Source organism: Lagenorhynchus albirostris, chromosome 2 (genome assembly GCF_949774975.1).
Source record: "Lagenorhynchus albirostris chromosome 2, mLagAlb1.1, whole genome shotgun sequence".
NCBI classification, from domain to species: domain Eukaryota; kingdom Metazoa; phylum Chordata; class Mammalia; order Artiodactyla; family Delphinidae; genus Lagenorhynchus; species Lagenorhynchus albirostris.
Window position 1 is genome coordinate 85,403,768 of NC_083096.1, and position 21,602 is coordinate 85,425,369.

The 21,602-nt window shown below is 36.0% G+C and overlaps 1 protein-coding gene across 2 annotated transcripts in view; it reads right to left on the minus strand.

The window, feature by feature from the left end:
- Positions 1 to 18,300, minus strand: part of SYCP1 (synaptonemal complex protein 1) — a 151,927-nt gene extending 133,627 nt beyond the window's left edge. For both annotated transcript variants that reach the window (XM_060142395.1, XM_060142394.1), the window contains exons 1-7: positions 18,193 to 18,300; positions 15,494 to 15,578; positions 15,274 to 15,317; positions 15,043 to 15,099; positions 13,743 to 13,907; positions 12,951 to 13,018; positions 7,857 to 7,930 (exon numbers count right to left, since the gene is read on the minus strand). In XM_060142395.1, the coding sequence (XP_059998378.1) occupies positions 7,857 to 7,930; positions 12,951 to 13,018; positions 13,743 to 13,907; positions 15,043 to 15,099; positions 15,274 to 15,317; positions 15,494 to 15,578; positions 18,193 to 18,300 (601 nt within the window). The remainder of the gene's footprint in view (positions 1 to 7,856; positions 7,931 to 12,950; positions 13,019 to 13,742; positions 13,908 to 15,042; positions 15,100 to 15,273; positions 15,318 to 15,493; positions 15,579 to 18,192) is intronic.
- Positions 18,301 to 21,602: the final 3,302 nt, after the last annotated feature.

Here is a 21,602-nt window from a genome sequence, read left to right on the forward strand (position 1 = left end):
GTGACTATCAAATAAGCTGACTTTAGAGTTCATTAATGACACCTACAATTAGACAAGAAATAGTCCTTTACACAGGTCAAGTTACACATTAGATTACCTAATACAGATCTGGACTCCTAAATATAACAACAATATTCAAACAGATAAACCAAAATAACAAAAGTACAAAGAATCTTGAAACATCTAGGCTAAAGAAGACAAGATTCAGAAAGGACAAGTAACCACCTTTAAAAATCTAAAGAGATAAAAAAGTGCTTAGACTTTTTCTGTATGCCTTAAGGAGAAGAAATACAATAAGAAGAGAGAAACTACAAAGAGATTTCAATATAAGAGATTTCAACAGGGAATTCCCTGGAGGTACACACTTTCACTGCAGAGGGCCCAGGTTCCACCCCTGGTGGGGAACTAAGATCCCGCAAGCTGCTTGGTGTGGCCAAAAAAACAAAAAGAGAGAGAGAGAGATTTCAACATAAAAATAAGAGCTGTGCTTAAATGACAGCCTCGGGGTTAGTGGGTTTCCAACACTGAATATGTTCAATCACAGGAAAGAGACTACCACTTGGTAGTCACAAAGGAAATTATTAACTTCCTATAAGAATTAAAGCAATGGATATGTAAATAGACCAAAAAGCTTTAAAGTCCTTTTCAACACTAAGTAATTTAGATTAAGGGATAAGGCTACAGAAAAAAAAAAATATGCAGTACTTCGAATGGCAGGCTAAAGAATTCCAATGTACTTAATGTGAGCAATAGACAGCCATTTAAAGGTTTGTTTTTTTTTTAAGGTACATCTAAGAACAAATTTATTCTTTACTTATTCATTCATGAATTTATTTATTGCCTGCTATCTTCACAGACACTGTGCAAAGTGTTGAATATACTGAGTCAAATAAGACATGATCCCTTGCCTGCAAGCTTACAGTGAGATGTAGTAGGTACTCAATATTTGTTGAAGGAATTCATAAATACATGGTAAAGGTATACTAAGGGTACTAAGTAAAAGAAGAGGAGTATCTAAGTCAGAGTGAAAAACTAGGGAATATTTCCCAAGGGTGGTAATAATTACTCTGAGTTTTGAAGGACAAATATGAATTAACAAGATGAAAAAGGAAGAAGGATCAGCCAATAAACATATGCAAAAACTCAGAAGTATAATCTGTTTAGGGGTTAACAAGTAGTTCTCCATGAGCTTGTGTATGTGGGACATGTGGAAAGATTTGGCAAGGTGAAGGGAAGTGGCAAACACCATGCTATCCTGAAAATTATGGAAAGCCACTGAAAAAATTAGACAGTGACATTATTTGATCTGTATTTTGAAAAAGCATCCAGGACTCTGTTTTATGGTAATGACTAAATAATTCAGACCAACCTTCCTCCTAAAGATAAAAATCTGGAGGAATTTTTTGAATTATTGAAAGAATCAAAGATCTAAAAAGATAATGATGAATCATCAGGCCAAGAACAGGTTGAGGATTATAACTCAGAAAACCTAAACCAACTTCCAGTGTCAGTCAAGATGGACTAAGCCCACTATAGCCTTTCTCTCCCATTGATTACAACTAAAAACTCTGGATGAAATCCATAAAGCAACTACTTGAGGAATCTGAAAAGTAAGCAAAAGCAGGTAGATTGGGAAGAAAAGTAAAATCTTGAAGAAATGACTCATGTGAAGGCGAGTTTCCTGTTTGTTTAGTTTTTTTCCTACCTTCTCTCCTAGCATTACTAAAGTGTAAGGGCCCAGCAGAACTATAAAAGCAAAAGGAAATCCCTTTTTTTTTTCTTTTTTTTTTTCTCTTCCAGCCCTGCCCCAAAGGTGGCTCCAGTAGTGGAGCTACAGCAGCCATGGCAGCAAGGACATACGAAACCCCAGGAGAAACTCCATGTCTCTCACCAAAGGACAGGAGGACGGGACCCCTGTAAGGCTGAGGGTGACGGGGCAATGCTAGAGAGAGCTGGAGAAGGTGATTCCCTAATTATTTGTATGACTTGGCACAAGTCCCATAGGGAAAAGGGAGGATGTGCATGTACAAGATAGACCCAAGGCAAATATAGCAAGTCCCTCTGAAATCACTATCCAAGTCCCAGAACTAATGTAATCTTGAGTGGAGCGTACATGAAACAGACGCAGAGTAACATGGCAAAAGCTTTGAAAACTGAACTGATAATGGAACCCCAGCACACAAAAGGTAAGATAGAACTTGTGATCTAAACTTGAGTTGCATATCTGCTAAAATACAAACAAACAAACAAACATTTTCCAAGGGATTTTTAACAGGACCCAGAATCTCACAACATGTCCAGGATATAATCTAAAACTTCTCAGCATTCAGAGAACTAGGAAAATGTCACATCGTTCTAAGTCTCAAGCAGGCAATCAAAAATAATGAAGTACACAATGAGATAAACAATAAGAACTAGAATCTACAAAACAACAAACCACAGAAACAGATCCCAAGGGATTCCAGATATTGGCATTGCTGGACAAAAAATTTAATAAAACTAAGCTTAGTATGCTCGTGGAGACAAAAAAAAAACGAGCTTAAAAATTTCTGCAAGGAATTTGAAACTCTAAAAAGTAACATTACAGATATTTTTTTAAAGAACAGAACCAGAGAATACAAGAGCAGAAATTAAGGCCTAACAGATGAATTTAAAAACAGTTTAGAAACAGCTAAATAGAGAATTGGTGAACTGGAACAAAGCAGAAGAAATTATCCTGAAGGGAGCACAATCAGAAAAGAAGATGAAAGATACAAAAAAGGTAAGAAATATGGAAGGAACAGCACAGTGACCTCACTGTTATGACTTGAAAAGATTCAACAGGCTCTTATCTAAGGGATTTTGCATTTGCTGTTTCCTCTGCCCGAAATATTCATTCCCAAAATAGCTACATGATACATTCCCTCATTTATTCAGGTCTCTAATCATATACCACTTAATCAGAAAAAAACTTCCCCAAATACCCTATCCCAAAATATTCTCTTTTGAAGCAGTTGTCATCACCCAACATGTATTTTATTTATTCATTTATGATATGTGTCCCTTTACAAGAGTGCATACTCCATAATGGCAGAAATTTTGTCTGTTTACCACTGTTTTCCCTTAGCATCTAGAACATTTCATGGCACATAGTAGGCACTTTTTAAAATGTTGAATGAATAAATAAAAGAGAAAATCACAATAGCAAAAATAAAGGCTTATGGCAAAAATACAGATGGAGTTTACAGTAAATATAAGGCAAGTATTAAGAATTTTTAGGGCAAGAATATATAATGGAGAAAAGACAGTCTGTTCAATAAGTGGTGTTTGGAAAACTAGACAGCAACATGTAAATGAATGAAATTAGAACATTCCCTAATACACAAAAATAAACTCAAAATGGATTAAAGACCTAAATGTAAGGCCACAGACTACAAAACGCTTAGAGGAAAACATAGGCAGAACACTGACATAAATCACAGCAAGATCTTTTTTGATCCACCTCCTAGAGTAATGAAAATAAAAACAAAAATAAACAAATGGGACCTAATGAAACTTAAAAGCTTTTGCATAGCAAAGGAAACCATAAACAAAACAAAAAGACAACCCTCAGAATGGGAGAAAATATTTACGAATGAAGCAACCAACAAGAAATTAATCTCCAAAATATACAAACAGCTCATGCAACTCAATATCAAAAAAGCAAACAACCCAGTCAAAAAATGGGTGGAAGACCTAAAAAGCCTTTTCTCCAAAGAAGACATACACATGGCTAAAAAGCACGTGAAAAGAAGCACAACATCACTAATTAAGAGAAATGCAAATCAAAACTACCATGAGGTACATTCATTCAACAAGTGATATGCTCAGGGCCAGGGATCCAGCAGTGAATAAACAGACAACAATTTTAATCTCATAGAGCTTACATTCCATTGCGGGAGGAGGTAAGATAATAAACATCTCAAAAAGTAAAATCTAGAGTTTGCCAGATAGTGATTGACTGCCCAGGAGTGAAACAATTCAGGGAAAAAGGACTTGAAGTGTCAGTAGGGGTTGGGGTCATCAATGTACAATACAGTGGCTAGGCTAGAACCTAGGGGAAGATGGTATTTGAATAAAGACCTGAAGGAGGTGAGGGAGCAGCACATGATGATGTTGGGGAGGGGTGGGAGCATCCCAGGCAGAGGGACCAGCAGGGACAAAGAACTTGAAGTGGGAGTAGGTCTGGAGAGTCTGAGGTGGCCAGAGGGGAGTCAATGAGGAGGAGAGAAGCAAGAGATGAGGATGGAAGAGTAGGCAGGGGCAGACATGAAAGGCCTTGTGGACCACTGTCAGGACTTTGACTTTTCCATTGAGTGTGATGGGAAACTGCTGGAGAATTAGGAGCACAGCAACAGTACAATCAGACTTAGGCTTAACAGTATTATCTAGACCACCAATGCCCCAAAGGTGAGCAACAGACCTTTGGAAATGTGGCTGATGAGATGGAGGGACTGATTTTTCATTTTATTTCATTTTAATTAAATTTAAAACTCATTTCTTGATTCAGTGATTGGAAAACTTATAAGTGTGTTTGGAACAACTTGGGTATGTGAATCTATTTTTTTCAACTGTACATTTATGAGTTTTAAATATAGATCAGGTATTTCCAATAAAAATTTTACCATCTGAGGGCTTCCCTGGTGGTGCAGTGGTTGAGAATCTGCCTGCCAATGCAGGGGACATGGGTTCAAGCCCTGGTCTGGGAAGATCCCACATGCCACAGAGCAACTAGGCCCGTGAGCCACAACTACTGAGCCTGCGCGTCTGGAGCCCGTGCTCTGCAACAAGAGAGGCCGCGATAGTGAGAGGCCCGCACACCGTGATGAAGAGTGGCCCCCACTTGCCACAACTAGAGAAAGCCCTCGCACAGAAATGAAGACCCAACACAGTCAAAAATAAATTAATTAATTAATTAATTATAGTATCTTTAAAAAAAAACAAAAATTTTACCATCTGAAAGAAAAAAAAACAACCTACCATGAGGTATCACTTCACACTGGTCAGAATGGCCATCAACAAAAAATCTACAAACAGTAAATGCTGGAGAGGGTGTGCAGAAAAAGGAACCCTCCTACATTGTTGGTGGGAATGTAAATTGGTACAGCCACTATGGAAAACAGTATAGAGGTTCTTTACAAAACTAAAAACAGAGCTACCATATGATCCACGACTCCTGGGCATATATCCAGAGAAAACCATAATTCAAAAAGATACATGCACCCCAATGTTCACTGCAGCACTATTTACAATAGCCAGGACATGGAAGTAACCTAAATGTCTATCCGCAGAAGAATGGATAAAGAAAATGTGGTACATATATACAACAGAATATTACTCAGCCAGAAAAAAGAATGAACTAATGCCATTTGCAGCAACATGGATGGACCTAGAGATTATCATACTGAGTGAAGTAAGTCAAACAGAGAAAGACAAATATCGTATGATATTGCTTATATGTGGAATCTAAAAAAAGGTACAAATCAACTTATCTACAAAACAGAAATAGAGTTACAGATGTAGAAAACAAACTTATGGTTACCAGGAGGTAAGGTGGGAGGAAGGGATAAAATGGGACATCGGAACTGACATATACAGACTACTATATATAAAATAGATAACTAATAAGGACCTGCTACATAGCACAGGGAACTGTACTCAATATTCTGTAATGGTCTATATGGGAAAAGAATCTAAAAAAGAGTGGATATATGTATATGTATGTGTAACTGATTCACTTTGCTGTATACCTGAAAGTAACACAACATTGTAAATCAAATATACTCCAATAAAAATTTAAAAAATAATAATAATCATAATAATAATAAAATAAATAAAAGATGTTTTAGGAAAAAAAAGAATCTACATGTCACATCAAGATATACTCTTTAGGGGAATTCTGTGGTGGTCCAGTGGTTAGGACTCTGTGCTTTCACTGCCAAGGGCACAGGTTCAATCCCTGGCTGGAGAACTAAGATCCTGCAAGCCATGTGGCATCGCCATAAATAAATAAATAAATAAACAAACAAACAAATATGAGGAAAAAAGATATACTCTTTAGTTCACTTAAGAGATCACCTAAAAATGTTTAAAAGGTTCTTTAAACCTCTCCCACCATCTGATATCTGACTTAGCTTAAAACTAAATGAAGAAAGAACTAACAGCCTTGCCTCTCTAGCCCAGGTTACTTTCTACAGTGCAGTCCATATACTATCTCTCTACCCCATCCATATACTTTTCACCACTTTTTATATTTAGACAGAAAAGTTAATCTTGCAAGTTGAATAAACAGGGTATCATGGAAGAGCTGATAGTGGTGCAGTACATTCTGGAAGGTATATATAGTTGCAAAAGCAAAGTACTTTAGGCAGAGACCAAGAATAAAATAACTAGCAATACTGCATACTAGAAATAATAATAACGGCTAACATTTATTGAGCACTTTGCACTGTTTAAGCATTTTATATTTATTAACTACTTTAATTCTCAAAACAACACTGAGGTACTTTACTAACTAATAAACAGAGGGTCAGAGATTACATAAATTATTCAAGGTCAAGCAGATAACAATTGAAAGTTTGAATTTGAGCACAGGGCTATCTATCTCTTCAGTCCAAGCTCTTAAGCTGTGTGGTATCAATTAAAATTTGAAAAATAGAGGCTATCCTGAAAAAGCAGGTAGACAGTATTTCCCAACAGATTCTTGGCAGAAACAAACAAACAACAAAGTAGACCTAATGGCAGATTAATGACAAAGACAAAAACAATTATTTTTGAAAATCAGATTATGTTTTTCATCAAAATGAAAAAAATTCCTACTTTACAATTAACATCAAAATATGCATAAAATAAAAACATGCACTTTCACATACATACTACAACCTTAATAGAATGTTTTAAAATAATGTTTCTCTAGAAGAAATTTGAGAATTCTATTTATAAATAAATACTACACTGCTATTCTTAAGCACTGTGCTTTCAGCATAGCCCTCCATCAGTATTTTCTATTATGAACATGGCTATATATCATTCTTGATTCAATTTCCTGGTTGTTCCAAACAGAAGAGAAGGTTAGTCTCAAGACCACACTTTAATTGAAATGAGAATTAACCATAAATGCCAAGTAAATATATATCTTTTAAAATATATTATCTTTCAAAAAGCTTGAAGAACTTTTCAAAGCTCAAAGAACTGAGAATCTAGTTACTACTTATATAAAGAAATGGTATGAGACACATATAACTTGTTCAAATAAAAAATGGCTCCTGGGACTTCCCTGGTGGTCCAGTGGTTAAGAATCCACCTTCCAATGCAGGGGACATGGGTTCGATCCCTGGTCAGGAAACTAGGATCCCACATGCCACAGGGCAACTAAGGCCGTGCCACAACTACTGAGCCTGCATGCTCTAGAGCCCACGCACCACAACTAGAGGGCCCACATGCCGCAACTACTGAGGCTGCACACTCTGGAGCCTATGTGCCGCAACTAGACAGCCCATGCACCACAACTACCTAGCCTGCGTGCTCTGGAGCCCGTGCGCCACAAGTAGAGAGAAGCCCGTGTGCTGCAACAAAAAGACCCCACGTGCTGCAACAAAAATACCCCACATGCTGCAATGAAAAGACCCCACATGCAACAACCAAAAGATCTTGCATGCTGCAGTGAAGATCCCATGTGCCACAACTAAGACACAACGCAGCCAAATAAATAAATAAATATTTTTTAAAAATTTTTAATTGGTTCCAAAAACTGAAAAGACAGTTTCCCTCTCCACCCCCCACCATTAAAGTAATAACAATAAATTGATAAAATCATATAAAATGAGAAAGATATTTACATTTCTTTGTCTTTTCAGCAGATCTGGCACAAGTTTCTTTGAGTAGATTACATAAATGCCTTGTAGCATTATTCCTGAAACAGAGGAAAGAGTTTGCATAAGTGTAATGTATCTCAAAGCAAAATCATATATAAAAGTTATGAAACATTACTGTTACAATTTTAAAGAAATTCTTAAAACATCATAATATTTAATATATATCACATATCGTTCATAAATGACTATAAAGGAAAAATTGGTTGACTGTACTATTAGCAAAGATGATTTAATAACTGCCTCCTTTTAAAGTGAAAAGCTCCTTAAAAGTTTCTACCCAAGTAGCTTTCAATAACCTTTTAGTAAACAGTTCCAGATTCACCTAAGAAATAAAATGAGAAGAGAGGATTGGGATTTTCATTACTAATTACCCCAGAAATATTCTAGCTATCTTACCTTCAAAACATAAAATAAGTAATTTTCTGAAGAGTCATTAATTATGTGAATAAGACCTCTGATCATCTCACAGATGCAGAAAAAGCTTTTGACAAAATTCAAAATCCATCTATGATAAAAATTTTCAACAGAGTGGGTACAGAGGGAACCTACATCAACATAATAAAAGCCATATATAACAAGCCCACAGCTAACATCATACTCAACCCTGAAAAGCTGAAAGTTTGTCCTGTAAGATCAGGAACAAGACAAGGATGCCCATTCTTGCCACTGATATTCAACATAGTATTGGAAGTCCTAGCCACAGCAATAGACAAGAAAATAAAAGGCACTTGAATCAGAAAGAACAAAGTAAAACTGTCACGATTTGCAGATGACATGCTATTATATATAGAAAACCCTAAAGCCTCCACCGAAAAACTGTTAGAACTAATAAACAAATTCAGTTAAGTTACAGGATACAAAACCAACATACAAAAATCAGTTGTATTTCTGTACACTAATAATGAACTATCAGAAGAGAAATTAAGAATATAATTCCATTTACAATTGCATCAAAAAGAATAACACGCTTAGGAATACATTTAACCAAGGAGGTAAAAGACCTGCACACTGAAAACTATAACACACTGATGAAAGAAATTGAAGAAGACACAAATAAATGGAAAAATCTTCTGTGTCCATGAATTAGAAGAATTAATACTGTTAAAATGTCCACACTACCTAAATGGAGTCTGGTACCAATTCCAAAATTGGAAGGGGGTTCCTCACACCAACAAGCAATTCTGGGCACCACAGCTGAGTGTCCTACAATTCAATTCTGACACCATCTACCTGGAGATAGCATCAGACTTCATAAGTTAAGGGTTCAGTCCTATAAGACTGCTACCCTCCCCTTATCCCACCAACTTCAGATGCTTGTTGCAAGCCCAGGTTGTTACCTGTGGTTCTGTCCCACTGGCTATAAATCAGAGGTTCCCATGACCTCCTCCTTGGCTTCTATTAATTTGCTAGAATGACTCAGAGAACAGAGAAACAATTTACTTACTAGAGTACTGGTTTATCATAAAAGGATATAACTCAGGAACAGCCAAGTGGGAAAGATGCACAGGGCAAGGTATGAGGAAAGGGTGAGAATCTTTCATGCTCTCTCCGAGCTCATCATTCACCCCAAATCTCCACATGTTCACCAACCAGGAACCTCTCGAACCCTGACCTCTCAGGTTTTTACAGAGGCTTCATTAGATAGTCATGACTGATTAAATCTTTAGCCATTGGCAACTGATTCAACCTCCAGGTACTTGCCTGTCCCCAGAGGTTGGAAGTTCCAATCCTCTAACCACGTGGTTGGCTCTCCAGGCAACCGGCCCCTATCTTTAGGTGGGGTCCAAAAGTCACCTCATTAGCATAACAAGACACCTTTTCACTCTCAACATTTAGGAAATTCCAAAGGTTTGAAGAGTTGTGAGTCAGGAAAGATGGATGAAAACTAAATATATACGTGAAATATATTTTGGTCATCTGAATAACCAAATATATATATATATTTTCTTATAAATCACAATACCACACTACTGAAAGCAATCTACAAATTCAATGCAATCCCACTCAAATTTCCAATGGCATTTTTCACAGAAACAGAACAAACAATACTAAAATTTGTATGGCATCACCAAAAACCCCAATTAGCCAAAGTAATCTTGAGAAAGGAGACCAAAGCTGGAGGCATCACACTTCCTGATTTGAAACTACATTATAAAGCTATAGTAATCAAAATGGTATGGTACTGGCATAAAACCAGACACATAAATCAATAAAACAGAATAGACAGCCCAGAAATAAACCCACAGATATACAGTCAATTAATTCATGATGAAGAAACCAAAAACATACAGAATGAGGAAAGGACAGTCTCTTCAATACATGGTGTTGGGGAAACTAGACAGCCACATGCAAAAGAACAAAACTGGACCACTACATTACACCATACACAAAAATAAAGTCTAAAGGGATCAAAGACTTGAACCTAAGATCTGAAATCATAAAACTCCTAGAAGAAAACATAGGCAGTAAGCTCCTTGACATAGGTGCTGATTTTCTGGATTTAACACCAAAAGCAAAGGTAACAAAAGGAAAAATAAACAAGTGGGCTACATCAAATTTAAAAGCTTCTGCACAGCAAAGGAAACCATAAACAAAATTAAAAGGCAACCTACTAAATGAGAGAAAATATTTGCAAATCATATATCTGATAAGAGGTTAATATCCAAAGTATATAAAGAAGTCATGCAACTCAATAGCAAAAAACAATCTGATTTTAATGTGGGAAGAGGATCTGGACAGAGATTTTTCCAGAGAAGACATACAGATGGTCAACAGGTACATGAAAAGGTGCCCAACATCACTAACCCCCAGGGAAATGCAAATCAAAATCACAATGAGATACTACCTCACACCTATTAGAATGACTATTATTAAAAAGACGAGATAACAAGTGTTGGTGAGGATGTGGAGAAAAGGGATCCCTTGTGTACTACTGGTAGGAATATAAATTGGTTCAGCCACTATGAAAAACAGTTTGGTGGCTCCTCAAAAAATTAAAAATAAAACCATATGATCTAGCAATTCTACTTCTTGGGATTTATCCAAAGGAAACAAGAATACTAACTTGAAAAGGCATATGCATCCCCATGTTCAATGCAGCATTATTTACAACAGTCAAGACATGGAAACAACCTAACTATCAATGGATAAATAAAGTGTGGAATATATATACACCCATAAAAATGAAGGAAATCCTGTCATTTACAACATTATGAATGGAACTTGAGAGCATTATGCTATATGAAATAACTCAGACAAAGAAAGACAAATACCATATGGTCTCATTTATATGTGAAATCTTTAAAAAAAAATTAAAAACTTATAGATACAGACAACAGATTGATGGTTGCCAGAGACAGAGGTGGGAGGTGGGCAAATGAGTGAAGGGAGTTAAAAGGTACAAACTTCCAGTCATAAAATAAATCCCGGGGATGTAATATACTGCATGATGAATATAGTTAGTAATATTGTATATTTGAAAGTTGCTAAGAGAGTAGATCTTGAGGGTTCTTGTCAAAACAAAAAATCTGCAATTATATGTGGTAATGGATATTAACTAGACTTACTGTGGTGATAATTTTGCAATATATACCTATATCAATCATTACATTATACACTTAAAAATAATATAATGTTATAGGTCAATTATATCTCAACCAAAAAAAATTTTAAAGGTCAATATAATGCAGTCATATCTTCCAAATCTCATTAAATGGTATTGAAAGTTAAAAAAAAAAAGACCTCTGGGTGTCTTGAAGTTGCTAACATATACACCAGTTTAAATTTTCCAATGTATAATTTTTCTGCAGAAATGAATTGTTACAGATTAACATTTTATAATAATTTTTAAGTCTAAATATTAGTTTAATGAAGAGCAAAAGCTGTAATATTACATAAACTACATCCTTTAACATTTTCAATAATCTAATAAATGAAAAGGTTAAGAAGTCACTGAAATCAAAGGTGGCTTTGTTTTGTTTTCAAAGCCTGTGACTATTCTCTACCACAAATCAGTAGTTCTCAAAGTATGATCCTTGCACCAGCAGCATCCACATCACTTGTTAGAAGTACAAATTCTTAAGTCTACTCCACTGAATCAGAAACTCTGGCAGGGGAGGAGAGGCCAACAACACGTGTTTTAAGAAGCTCTGCGGGTAATTCTGAAGCTTGCTAAAGTTTAAGAACCACTGTTCTAGACAGAGGAACTTTTTATTGTTACTGATTTTGTAAAATCAAAACAAGTAACTACAAACCTAATTCTTGGACTTCCCTGGTGGCACAGTGGTTAAGAATCTGCTTGCCAATGCAGGTAACACGGGTTGGCGCCCTGGTCCAGGAAGATCCCACATGCTGTGGAGCAACTAAGCCTGTGTGCCACAACTACTGAGGCTGCGCTCTAGAACCCGCAAGCCACAACTACTGAAGCCCATGCGCCTAGAGCCCATGCTCTGCAACAAGAGAAGCCACCGCAGTGAGAAGCCCGCACACCGCAACAAAGAGTAGCCCCCCGCTCACCACAACTAGAGAAAGCCCGCGCGCAGCAATGAAGACCCAACACAGCCAAAATTAAATAAATAAAATAAATTAATTAATTTTAAAAAAAAGGATGATACTAAAGTTTTAAGCCAAAGTTAATGGAAGAATGATTGGGCCACTGGCAAAAACAGGAATTTGACAGTGAGAATTAGCTTGGAACTAAGTTGAGCCCTCTTCTGCAAGGGTTTCACCTAAAACAATAGTCAAACAAAAAGGTATACAATATACATAGGCAGTTGTAGATATAAGATTATCAGGTACCTTTATCAACACTAAGTAATGGCTTCCCTGCCTGTCATTTTAAAAAGTGAGAAGTTACTAGTCAGTGACCACAGTTTGCCAAATGCAAGAATGTAAAATAGGTATGTCTTCCTTTTCTCCACAGCACCCAGATAGAATTCTATATATCAATTAATATTATACAACAGAAAGAGCACATTCAATTTTTTGAAATTATTTTAATAATTAGTTTGGAATAAAAAATAAATTTGTAAAGAACAAATTCATTAAATTATTACTTACTCTTTTATTAAATCTTTATTTTCTTGAATTCCTTCTTCTAATTTCAAACTTACTTTTTCATTTTCAAACTAATTTATAAGACAAAAGAACAGTTCACATTTTACTTAGCAAAATAAACATGAGTATATTCATTAAGCAGCATTTCTTTGCTAACATGCTATGATGGTCAATAAGAATTATTTTCTTTGAATACAAAGAAGAACTTTTTTTGTCACACTTATGGATATCCTATAAGAATATGGGTCTCACTTTCATCAGTCTAAAATTAGGTTTGCTGAATTATCTCCAAAATGTATCCAACAATATTTTAATGTGATATTATCTTCCCTAAACATTTTGAAATGATGTTTTATCTTTCTCCTAATCCAATGTTGCATTTTCTCAAAATTTTTCTTTCACTATGCCATAAAATTGAAGAGAAACAGTTTCAAATTTAAAGTTTTATCTACAATGTCATTTTCTAATATAATAAAAAAAGACATATCAAACAAAACATCATCAGTAACGGGAACCAATAAAAATTAAAATTCTATAATTAGAATCATTAAATCAATCTTTATCTAAAGTAAATTACTATTTCCCTAGTCATTTGCATTAAGTTTCATGCAGCCTGTCTTCTGCTCATCCTAAAGTTGAAATGCAACTAATATTAATGAAACTTCAAAAAACACCATTCTTAAAATCCACATCACAGAAACAAGATAAACCCAACTTACTCTGAAATAATGCTCTAGTTTTAATAGTATTATAAGATTTACTATACTATATTTTCAATTACAAATTTCATTATACCTGTAGTTCTTGAATGGCTTTCCGCTGTGCTTCAATTATTTTTCTATTTTCTTGCAACTTGTTTTCTTTCTGCTTCAGTTCAGATTCTACACTCACTTTCCACTTCTTGATCTTGTCAGTCTCCTTATACAGTTTTGAATATAGTCTGCTCATTGGTTCTGAATTCTATTATAAAATAGGTTTTCAATGACTGTTAATAGTTCAAAATTTTAGTATAACCAAACTACAGCTGCCTATTGAAAATATCCATGAGTATCTTAATAGTTGAGACCAAATCTCTCCTCAATTTATGCCCTAATACCATGCTGAAAGCTATATTAACTTTTTTCTAACTACTAAGGCAATATTAGGTACTTTACTAAGGTTACTGGTCACCTGACTAAGTTATTCCTTGATGAATAAAATCAAATAACTTCAAAATGTGCCTAAGCCAGAAGTTAGAAATCTTTAAGTCAATGAGAGAATCTGGCTGCTTAAAAGCTAAAATAAATCACTCTACATGAAATGTGTCAATTTTAGCAATGGTCTTGAAATATTTTGGTTATACAAACAGCTTAAGGATTAGCCAAAGGATATGAAGTTTAAGGTACAATGACAAGAAAAGTAATAGTGAACACAAGATCTTTCATTTAGCCTGAGGTTTTATTTGGATTTTATTTGGATTTCCTGCATCATCCCTTTCCACATTATAAGGTAAATGTCAAAGGTTTGCTTTTATTTTTTTAATCATGCTACTTTCTCCTTGCTGATAGCTCTGTTATCAAAATATATGAATAAATTCCGTATTTCTAAATTTGTGATACCATAATCCCAGCAACAACCAGATAGCACTTTACCAGGCCATGGAATTTCTCTTTGCTTTAAAGACATCTATGTGCCATAAGAAAGAATGATTTTTATAACTAAAATCAAAAGTACAGTATATCCTACAAATTCCTTAGACAGGAAACCAGCCAAACAATCATACCTATTAATTCAAGAATTGTTTGTAAAATACTGGCTTAATTGTCAACCTTTTCACACATTGCATTCATCTCCCCTTTCCTAGTCTTGATTTTTATGGTTTAAAGTTAAATTGCCCCGTAAGAATTCATGCTTTTATAACTCAGGAAAATACAGAGGCCTAGTGTTTCAGCAAATTCAAAAGAAAAGCAAAGTGGCAAAAAGGTTTTAAAGAATATAACTTAAAACCTTAACTAAATATTAATCCTTTTGAAGCTTCAAAAGAAAGATAAATACAAGTAATAATAAATGATACTCCAATTACAAGAAATTTAATATAGACAGGAAATCTTCTGACCTCAAAATCAGAGTCTTTTAGTCCCTCCTGGTAATGACAACTGTCAGAATTATCAACCTAAAAAATGAATAAATTTTTCCTATGAGAAAATACTCCTGATGATAGTTTCCAAATAGCAGCAATTAAATACTGAAAACTAGTAATCCAACAACTAAAGACTTTTTTTTCTTTTTCAAGCAAGCAATTCAATATCTAAACAGGTTATATCTATATACACTATACTTAACTGACCTGTGCAAGCATGGGCAAAAAGTCAACTTTTTGTAAAGCAGGATCTGCAAGATAAAAGACAACTGGAATTAAATATGCCAACATCCTGTTTTATATATTAAGTATTATATCTAGCTTTAATGTCAAGGCTATCAATATAATACTCTTATTTGATATCTAGCAATGTGTATTTTAAAAATGCTTCTATGTAAGGTGATACATTGCTTTTCTAGTCTCCTACCTGAATCAATGTTTTTCCCATTTTTGGAGAAATTAGTCATTGCAAATGGAAAACCAAAATCATCTTCAACACATTTGTTGAAACCCTAGAAACACAAAGAAGTTCTTAAACACACTGTCTCATACCACTCTAATAACTAGCAGTGTAATATGTAATTACATATACAGTATACATCTGCTTAGAAAAGTGACTATAATTGTAAATCCTTTAATGTATACATAGTGTTAAATATATCAAACGATTTTGCCCTGTAAACAAAGCAAAATTTTTTAATTTTCACTTATAAGAGAAAGCTAAACTAAAATTACATGATACATGCTTTGTAAGTACTCAGTAATAATTTTAGTGATTTTAATTAGTAGCTTAGAATATTGGCTTTCTTCAATTTCATTATGATCTTTCCCCTGGTAGAATTGAGAATTTTCTTCACTGAATAGCATTTTAATATTATACTCTTTGGCTATAGAGACATAAGAATTTTTCTACAACATAGAAAATTAAAATATTCATTGCTTCATCCTATTTCCAACATAAAGTTCCACATAAGAAATTTATTTGTTTAAACAGAAAGATAGATCAATGGAACAGGATAGAAAGCCCAGAGATAAACCCACGCACATATGGACACCTTATCTTTGATAAAGGTGGCAGGAATGTACAGTGGAGAAAGCACAGCCTCTTCAATAGGTAGTGCTGGGAAAACTGGACAGATACATGTAAAAGTATGAGATTAGATCACTCCCTAACACCATACACAAAAATAAGCTCAAAATGGATTAAAGACCTAAATGTAAGGCCAGAAACTATCAAACTCTTAGAGGAAAACATAGGCAGAACACTCTATGACATAAATCACAGCAAGATCCTTTCTGACCCACCTCCTAGAGTAATGGAAATAAAAACAAAAATAAACAAATGGGACCTAATGAAACTTCAAAGCTTTTGCACAGCAAAGGAAACCATAAACAAGACCAAAGGACAACCCTCAGAATGGGAGAAAATATTTGCAAATGAAGCAACTGACAAAGGATTAATCTCCAAAATTTACAAGCAGCTCATGCAGCTCAATAACAAAAAAACAAACAACCCAATCCAAAAATGGGCAGAAGACCTAAATAGACATTTCTCCAAAGAAGATATACAGACTGCCAACAAACACATGAAAGAATGCTCAACATCATTAATCATTAGAGAAATGCAAATCAAAACTACCATGAGATATCATCTCACACCAGTCAGAATGGCCATCATCAAAAAATCTAGAAACAATAAATGCTGGAGAGGGTGTGGAAAAAAGGGAACCCTCTTGCACTGCTGGTGGGAATGTGAATAGGTTCAGCCACTATGGAGAACAGTATGGAGGTTCCTTAAAAAACTACAAATAGAACTACCATATGACCCAGCAATCCCACTACTGGGCATATACTCTGAGAAAACCAAAATTCAAAAAGAGTCATGTACCAAAATGTTCATTGCAGCTCTATTTACAATAGCCCAGAGATGGAAACAACCTAAGTGCCCATCATCGGATGAATGGATAAAGAAGACGTGGCACATATATACAATGGAATATTACTCAGCCATAAAAAGAAACGAAATTGAGCTATTTGTAATGAGGTGGATAGACCTAGAGTCTGTCATACAGAGTGAAGTAAGTCAGAAAGAAAAAGACAAATACCGTATGCTAACACATACATATGGAATTTAAGAAAAAAAATGTCATGAAGAACCTAGGGGTAAGACAGGAATAAAGACACAGACCTACTGGAGAACAGACTTGAGGATATGGGGAGGGGGAAGGGTGAGCTGTGACAGGGCAAGAGAGAGTCATGGACATATACACACTACCAGACGTAAGGTAGATAGCTAGTGGGAAGCAGCCGCATAGCACAGAGAGATCAGCTCGGTGCTTTATGACCACCTAGAGGGGTGGGATAGGGAGGGTGGGAGGGAGGGAGACGCAAGAGGGAAGAGATATGGGAACATATGTATATGTATAACTGTTTCACTTTGTTATAAAGCAGAAACTAACACACCACTGTAAAGCAATTATACCCCAATAAAGATGTTAAAAATAATTTTTTTAATGTAATTTTTTTTTTTGCCACACTGTGCATAATGTGGGTTCTTAGTTCCCTGACCAGGGACTGAACGCATGCCCCCTGCAGTGAAAGTGCGGAGTCAACCACTGGACTGGCCAGGGAAGTCCCCACATGAGAAATTTAAATAAATTACTAAAAAAAGCTCTATTCCTCCTTTCCTATAAGAACCTACTACACGTACGAACTTCCCGTTTATCCTGTCAACCCAGAAGCTCAGAGTCAAATTTTAACCTCAAACACTGATTTTTACCAGTATGTCAACATATTTGTCCAAATTTTCTTAATTTTCCTTGATCCTAATATTCTTCTAATTTATATTTTACTATTTCATTGTATATGTTCATAAGTTGCTTTAAATCATTTAAAGAAAGAGGATTCAAGTAAGCAGGTTCCATTATGTATGCAGAATTCCAAAGCACCAGTAATTATTTCTTTAAATGAATGATGCCTAAACACATTAAGTGTGCTCATTATTCATTCAAAGAAATGCTATTCAAAATTCTTGGGTAAATCAGAACATATTTACTGAAAAAAATTATATCACCAGTAAGAAATTTCACTTTGCCTCATTTACCTAATGAATAAATGCAAATTTACCTTGAAGAAATCAGAATCTCCTCCCAAAGTCTGAGGTTTCACTGCAGATACTTGACTGCTACTTAATCTCGGTGGTACAAACAATTTAAAGGGCTTCTGCTTTTCCATTTTCTCTTCCAGTCGTAATTATCTATTGCTCAAGATGGGGGAGAAAGTGTTTTACATTGTTTCATTAATGCACTACTTATTCTATAATAAATGGGTATATAAAGGAATGCGTGAAACATTTGCTACCATGGAAGCCTACGGTGTCCCTTACTGCCGTGGTGTTCAAAGCAGAAACATCCCCTATTTGTCCCCCCCATCCCCCCACCACCAATGGCCACGCTGGCGACGTCAATGGATAATCGAGAAACTCAAACTAGGCATCATCGCCGGGACTGCCTGAAAAGAAGCCCGTTACCTCCACCAGCCCTGTTAAATTGCATCACCTCGCCGGGAAGAACTAGTTGAGGCGCTTAGACGACTACAGAGAAGGCGCCACAAGGCGCCGGGGGCTGCCTGCGTGTGGGAGGGCCAGTAACAAAACGTCGCCCAGCTCTGGGTTCAATCATCAGGGAGGGAACTCGGCACACCTGCCCTTACCTTTAAAAAACTAGCGGGAAACCGCGGGCTCGGTGCTCACGCGAACCGTCACCTGCTGTCTATTAGGGCAGCAGAAAAGAACCAACACGAACTTCTGCCTCCGAACCTCGGAAAAGGCGGGATATCGCGCCAGCCGAGCGGCCAGGAGGGAGGTGCAGGGCGGTTGGCGGTTTAACGGCTAAATAACGGTCGGCGACCTCCGTTGACCCGGGGCGCAAGACCTACATCTCGCGAGATTTCCCTTTACCTTAGTAGCAATTCTTCCCTGGATACTCTTTCTCCTTAGAATTGGCCTTCTTTAAGCTTCTCCTATTGTTAAAGAATGTGAGGAAAACTATCAGGTGCTGTGATAGAATGGAGCTGAGAGTGAAAAATCTATTTCTGTCCTCTAAGAAGAGCTCACAGTCTTAGGGAAGAAACAAGTGCAAACATAATTATAACCCCCTGTAATCATTTAATGGTAGTAATTTTCTAAGGGTTGTTGGGACCCTTAGAAAGGGACAGTGGCCTTTACAGTGGCTTGGGAGTCAGGAGAGAGCTTCACGGATGTGGTACACTTTTGTTACTACTTCCGTAGAACACAGAAGGGTGAATAGAGCGTTGGCTAGATAGTGAATGCGGGAAGGGGTGTTCCCGGCTGAGGGACGGTAGGCAAAGGCGCTGGAGTCGTGAGAGAGATAAGTTCAAGAGTGACTGAGGGGGCTTCCCTGGTGGCGCAGTGGTTGAGAGTCTGCCTGCCGACCAGTTCGTGCCCCGGTCCGGGAAGATCCCACATGCCGCGGAGCGGCTGGGCCCTTGAGCCATGGCCGCTGAGCCTGCGCATCTGGAGCCTGTGCTCCGCAACGGGAGAGGCCACAACAATGAGAGGCCCGTGTACCGCAAAAAATAAAAAAAAATAAAAAGAGTGAGTGGGTCCAGGCAGTGCGGTGTAGGTGTGTGAGGACGCAAATGGGAAAATGATGAGACTGGAGACTTAGCAGATGTGACGGCCTCTCGAAGGCTTTTGGATTTTAGCCTTTGTGGATGGGAATCTTGAGGAAGTTTGAGCGGAAAGGGGGGCATGATCAAGTTCAGAAGAAAATTTGTAGTATGAAAAATGGTTTAGATTTATGAGACTGGAGTTAGGGAGACAGTTTTAATAGCCTAGGTGAGTAAGGTATGAGACCTGAGCTATGACAGTGCCAGTAAAGATGAAGAAAATGTGTCAAATGTAAAAGATATTTAGGAAGGAAAATTAATAGGATTTGATGGCTTTTTTAAAGTGAGCAGCAAAAGAGAGAAGTCTAAGATGACTGCCTGGTTTCAGACTTGGGCTACTAGACACAATAAATATTGTGGGTGCTAGGTACCTAGGTTTGAGAAATAAGACAATGAGTTCTGTTTTCAACATATTGACTTTGTTTTCTAACTTTCTCCATGTACTACAATATAATTGATGCTTTTCCAAAGGACTTTAGTAATATTTTTAAGCAACTCGTTTTGTATAAATTTAACCTACAAGACGGAACAGTTTCTGATAAAATTACATTTTGAGCTAGAAAGGATGATCCAGTGTAAGGCTTTCTTTTTTCATGAAACAGTCTAGATACCCTAAAAAAGATAAAATACTCCCTTCAAGAGATGATACCAAGAATAAATGCACAAGATAACCCCTGGGGGGAATAATTGATACATTTAATTAATATATTTTATAAGTTGAGGGTATAAATTCAATATTCCAATTTTTTTAAGTTTTACAACAGTGAAATATTCAACTATGGTCTTTTTTCTGTATTGAAAACAAAATGCTATTCCTAGTATTAAATTAACTTAAAAATCACAGTATTTTATTTAATCAGATCCAGTCTTTCAAAACAATTGTGCTTCCATAGAATTTCTCACTTTCATGTATTTCACATGAAAAATTGTTAACATTAATCTTATTCTTACAAGGATTAAAATATTTGTGGTAAGATTTCAGGTTTTAAGAACTTTATTTTTTCTGCAAAAGGTGTTGGCAAAAATGTCAAAATATTGTCTACCAGAATGAGCATTAAATTGTGCTGAATTTCCCAATGTATGTTAACATATTTTGTCATTTTAATTTTTTCAGTATCTTGCCATGACAAAATTTTTAATTGGGGCTTATAAAAGATCTCTTTTTTAAAGACATTAAGGGACTTTCCAGGCGGTCCAGTGGTTAAGACTTCACCTTCCAATGCAGGGGGTGCAGGTTTGATCACCGGTCGGGGAGCTAAGATCCCACATGCCTTGGGGCCAAAAAACCAAAAAAACATAAAACACAAGCAATATTGTAACAAACTCAACAAAGACTTTAAAAATGGTCCACATCGAAAAAAAATCTTAAAAAAAAAGACATTAAGGAAAAGTAAGAATTGAACGAAGCTTTGTTCCTCTTTAATAATTTATAAAATGCTATAACAGAAATAAGTTTAAAACGTTAGTTCCTTATCCATCAATCTAGCCTTAAAGAGGTTCACAACTGCTTTTATTCTGATTACAACTGTTTCCACTAAATAATCTCTTTTATGTCTTCAAATAATATATATATTTTCATTCAATTTTCTACTAAATGAAAAAAAGGAGAGTTTCTTCAGGTAAGAACTCTATTTAGTACTACTCCTTTCTGAACGAACCACACAGTAACAATAACCATTGCTTCTTTGGGGACGAATCTTAAAAAGAATACTAGATGTCCCTCTAGTGGTAGTCCTAAATTCCACAAAATTTGATGAGCCCTTGATGATGTCCATTTTATGGCGATATATTCTATTCGTAACAGCAATTCTGTTCATGTTTTTCAAATCAGTATCCTGTGATCATAG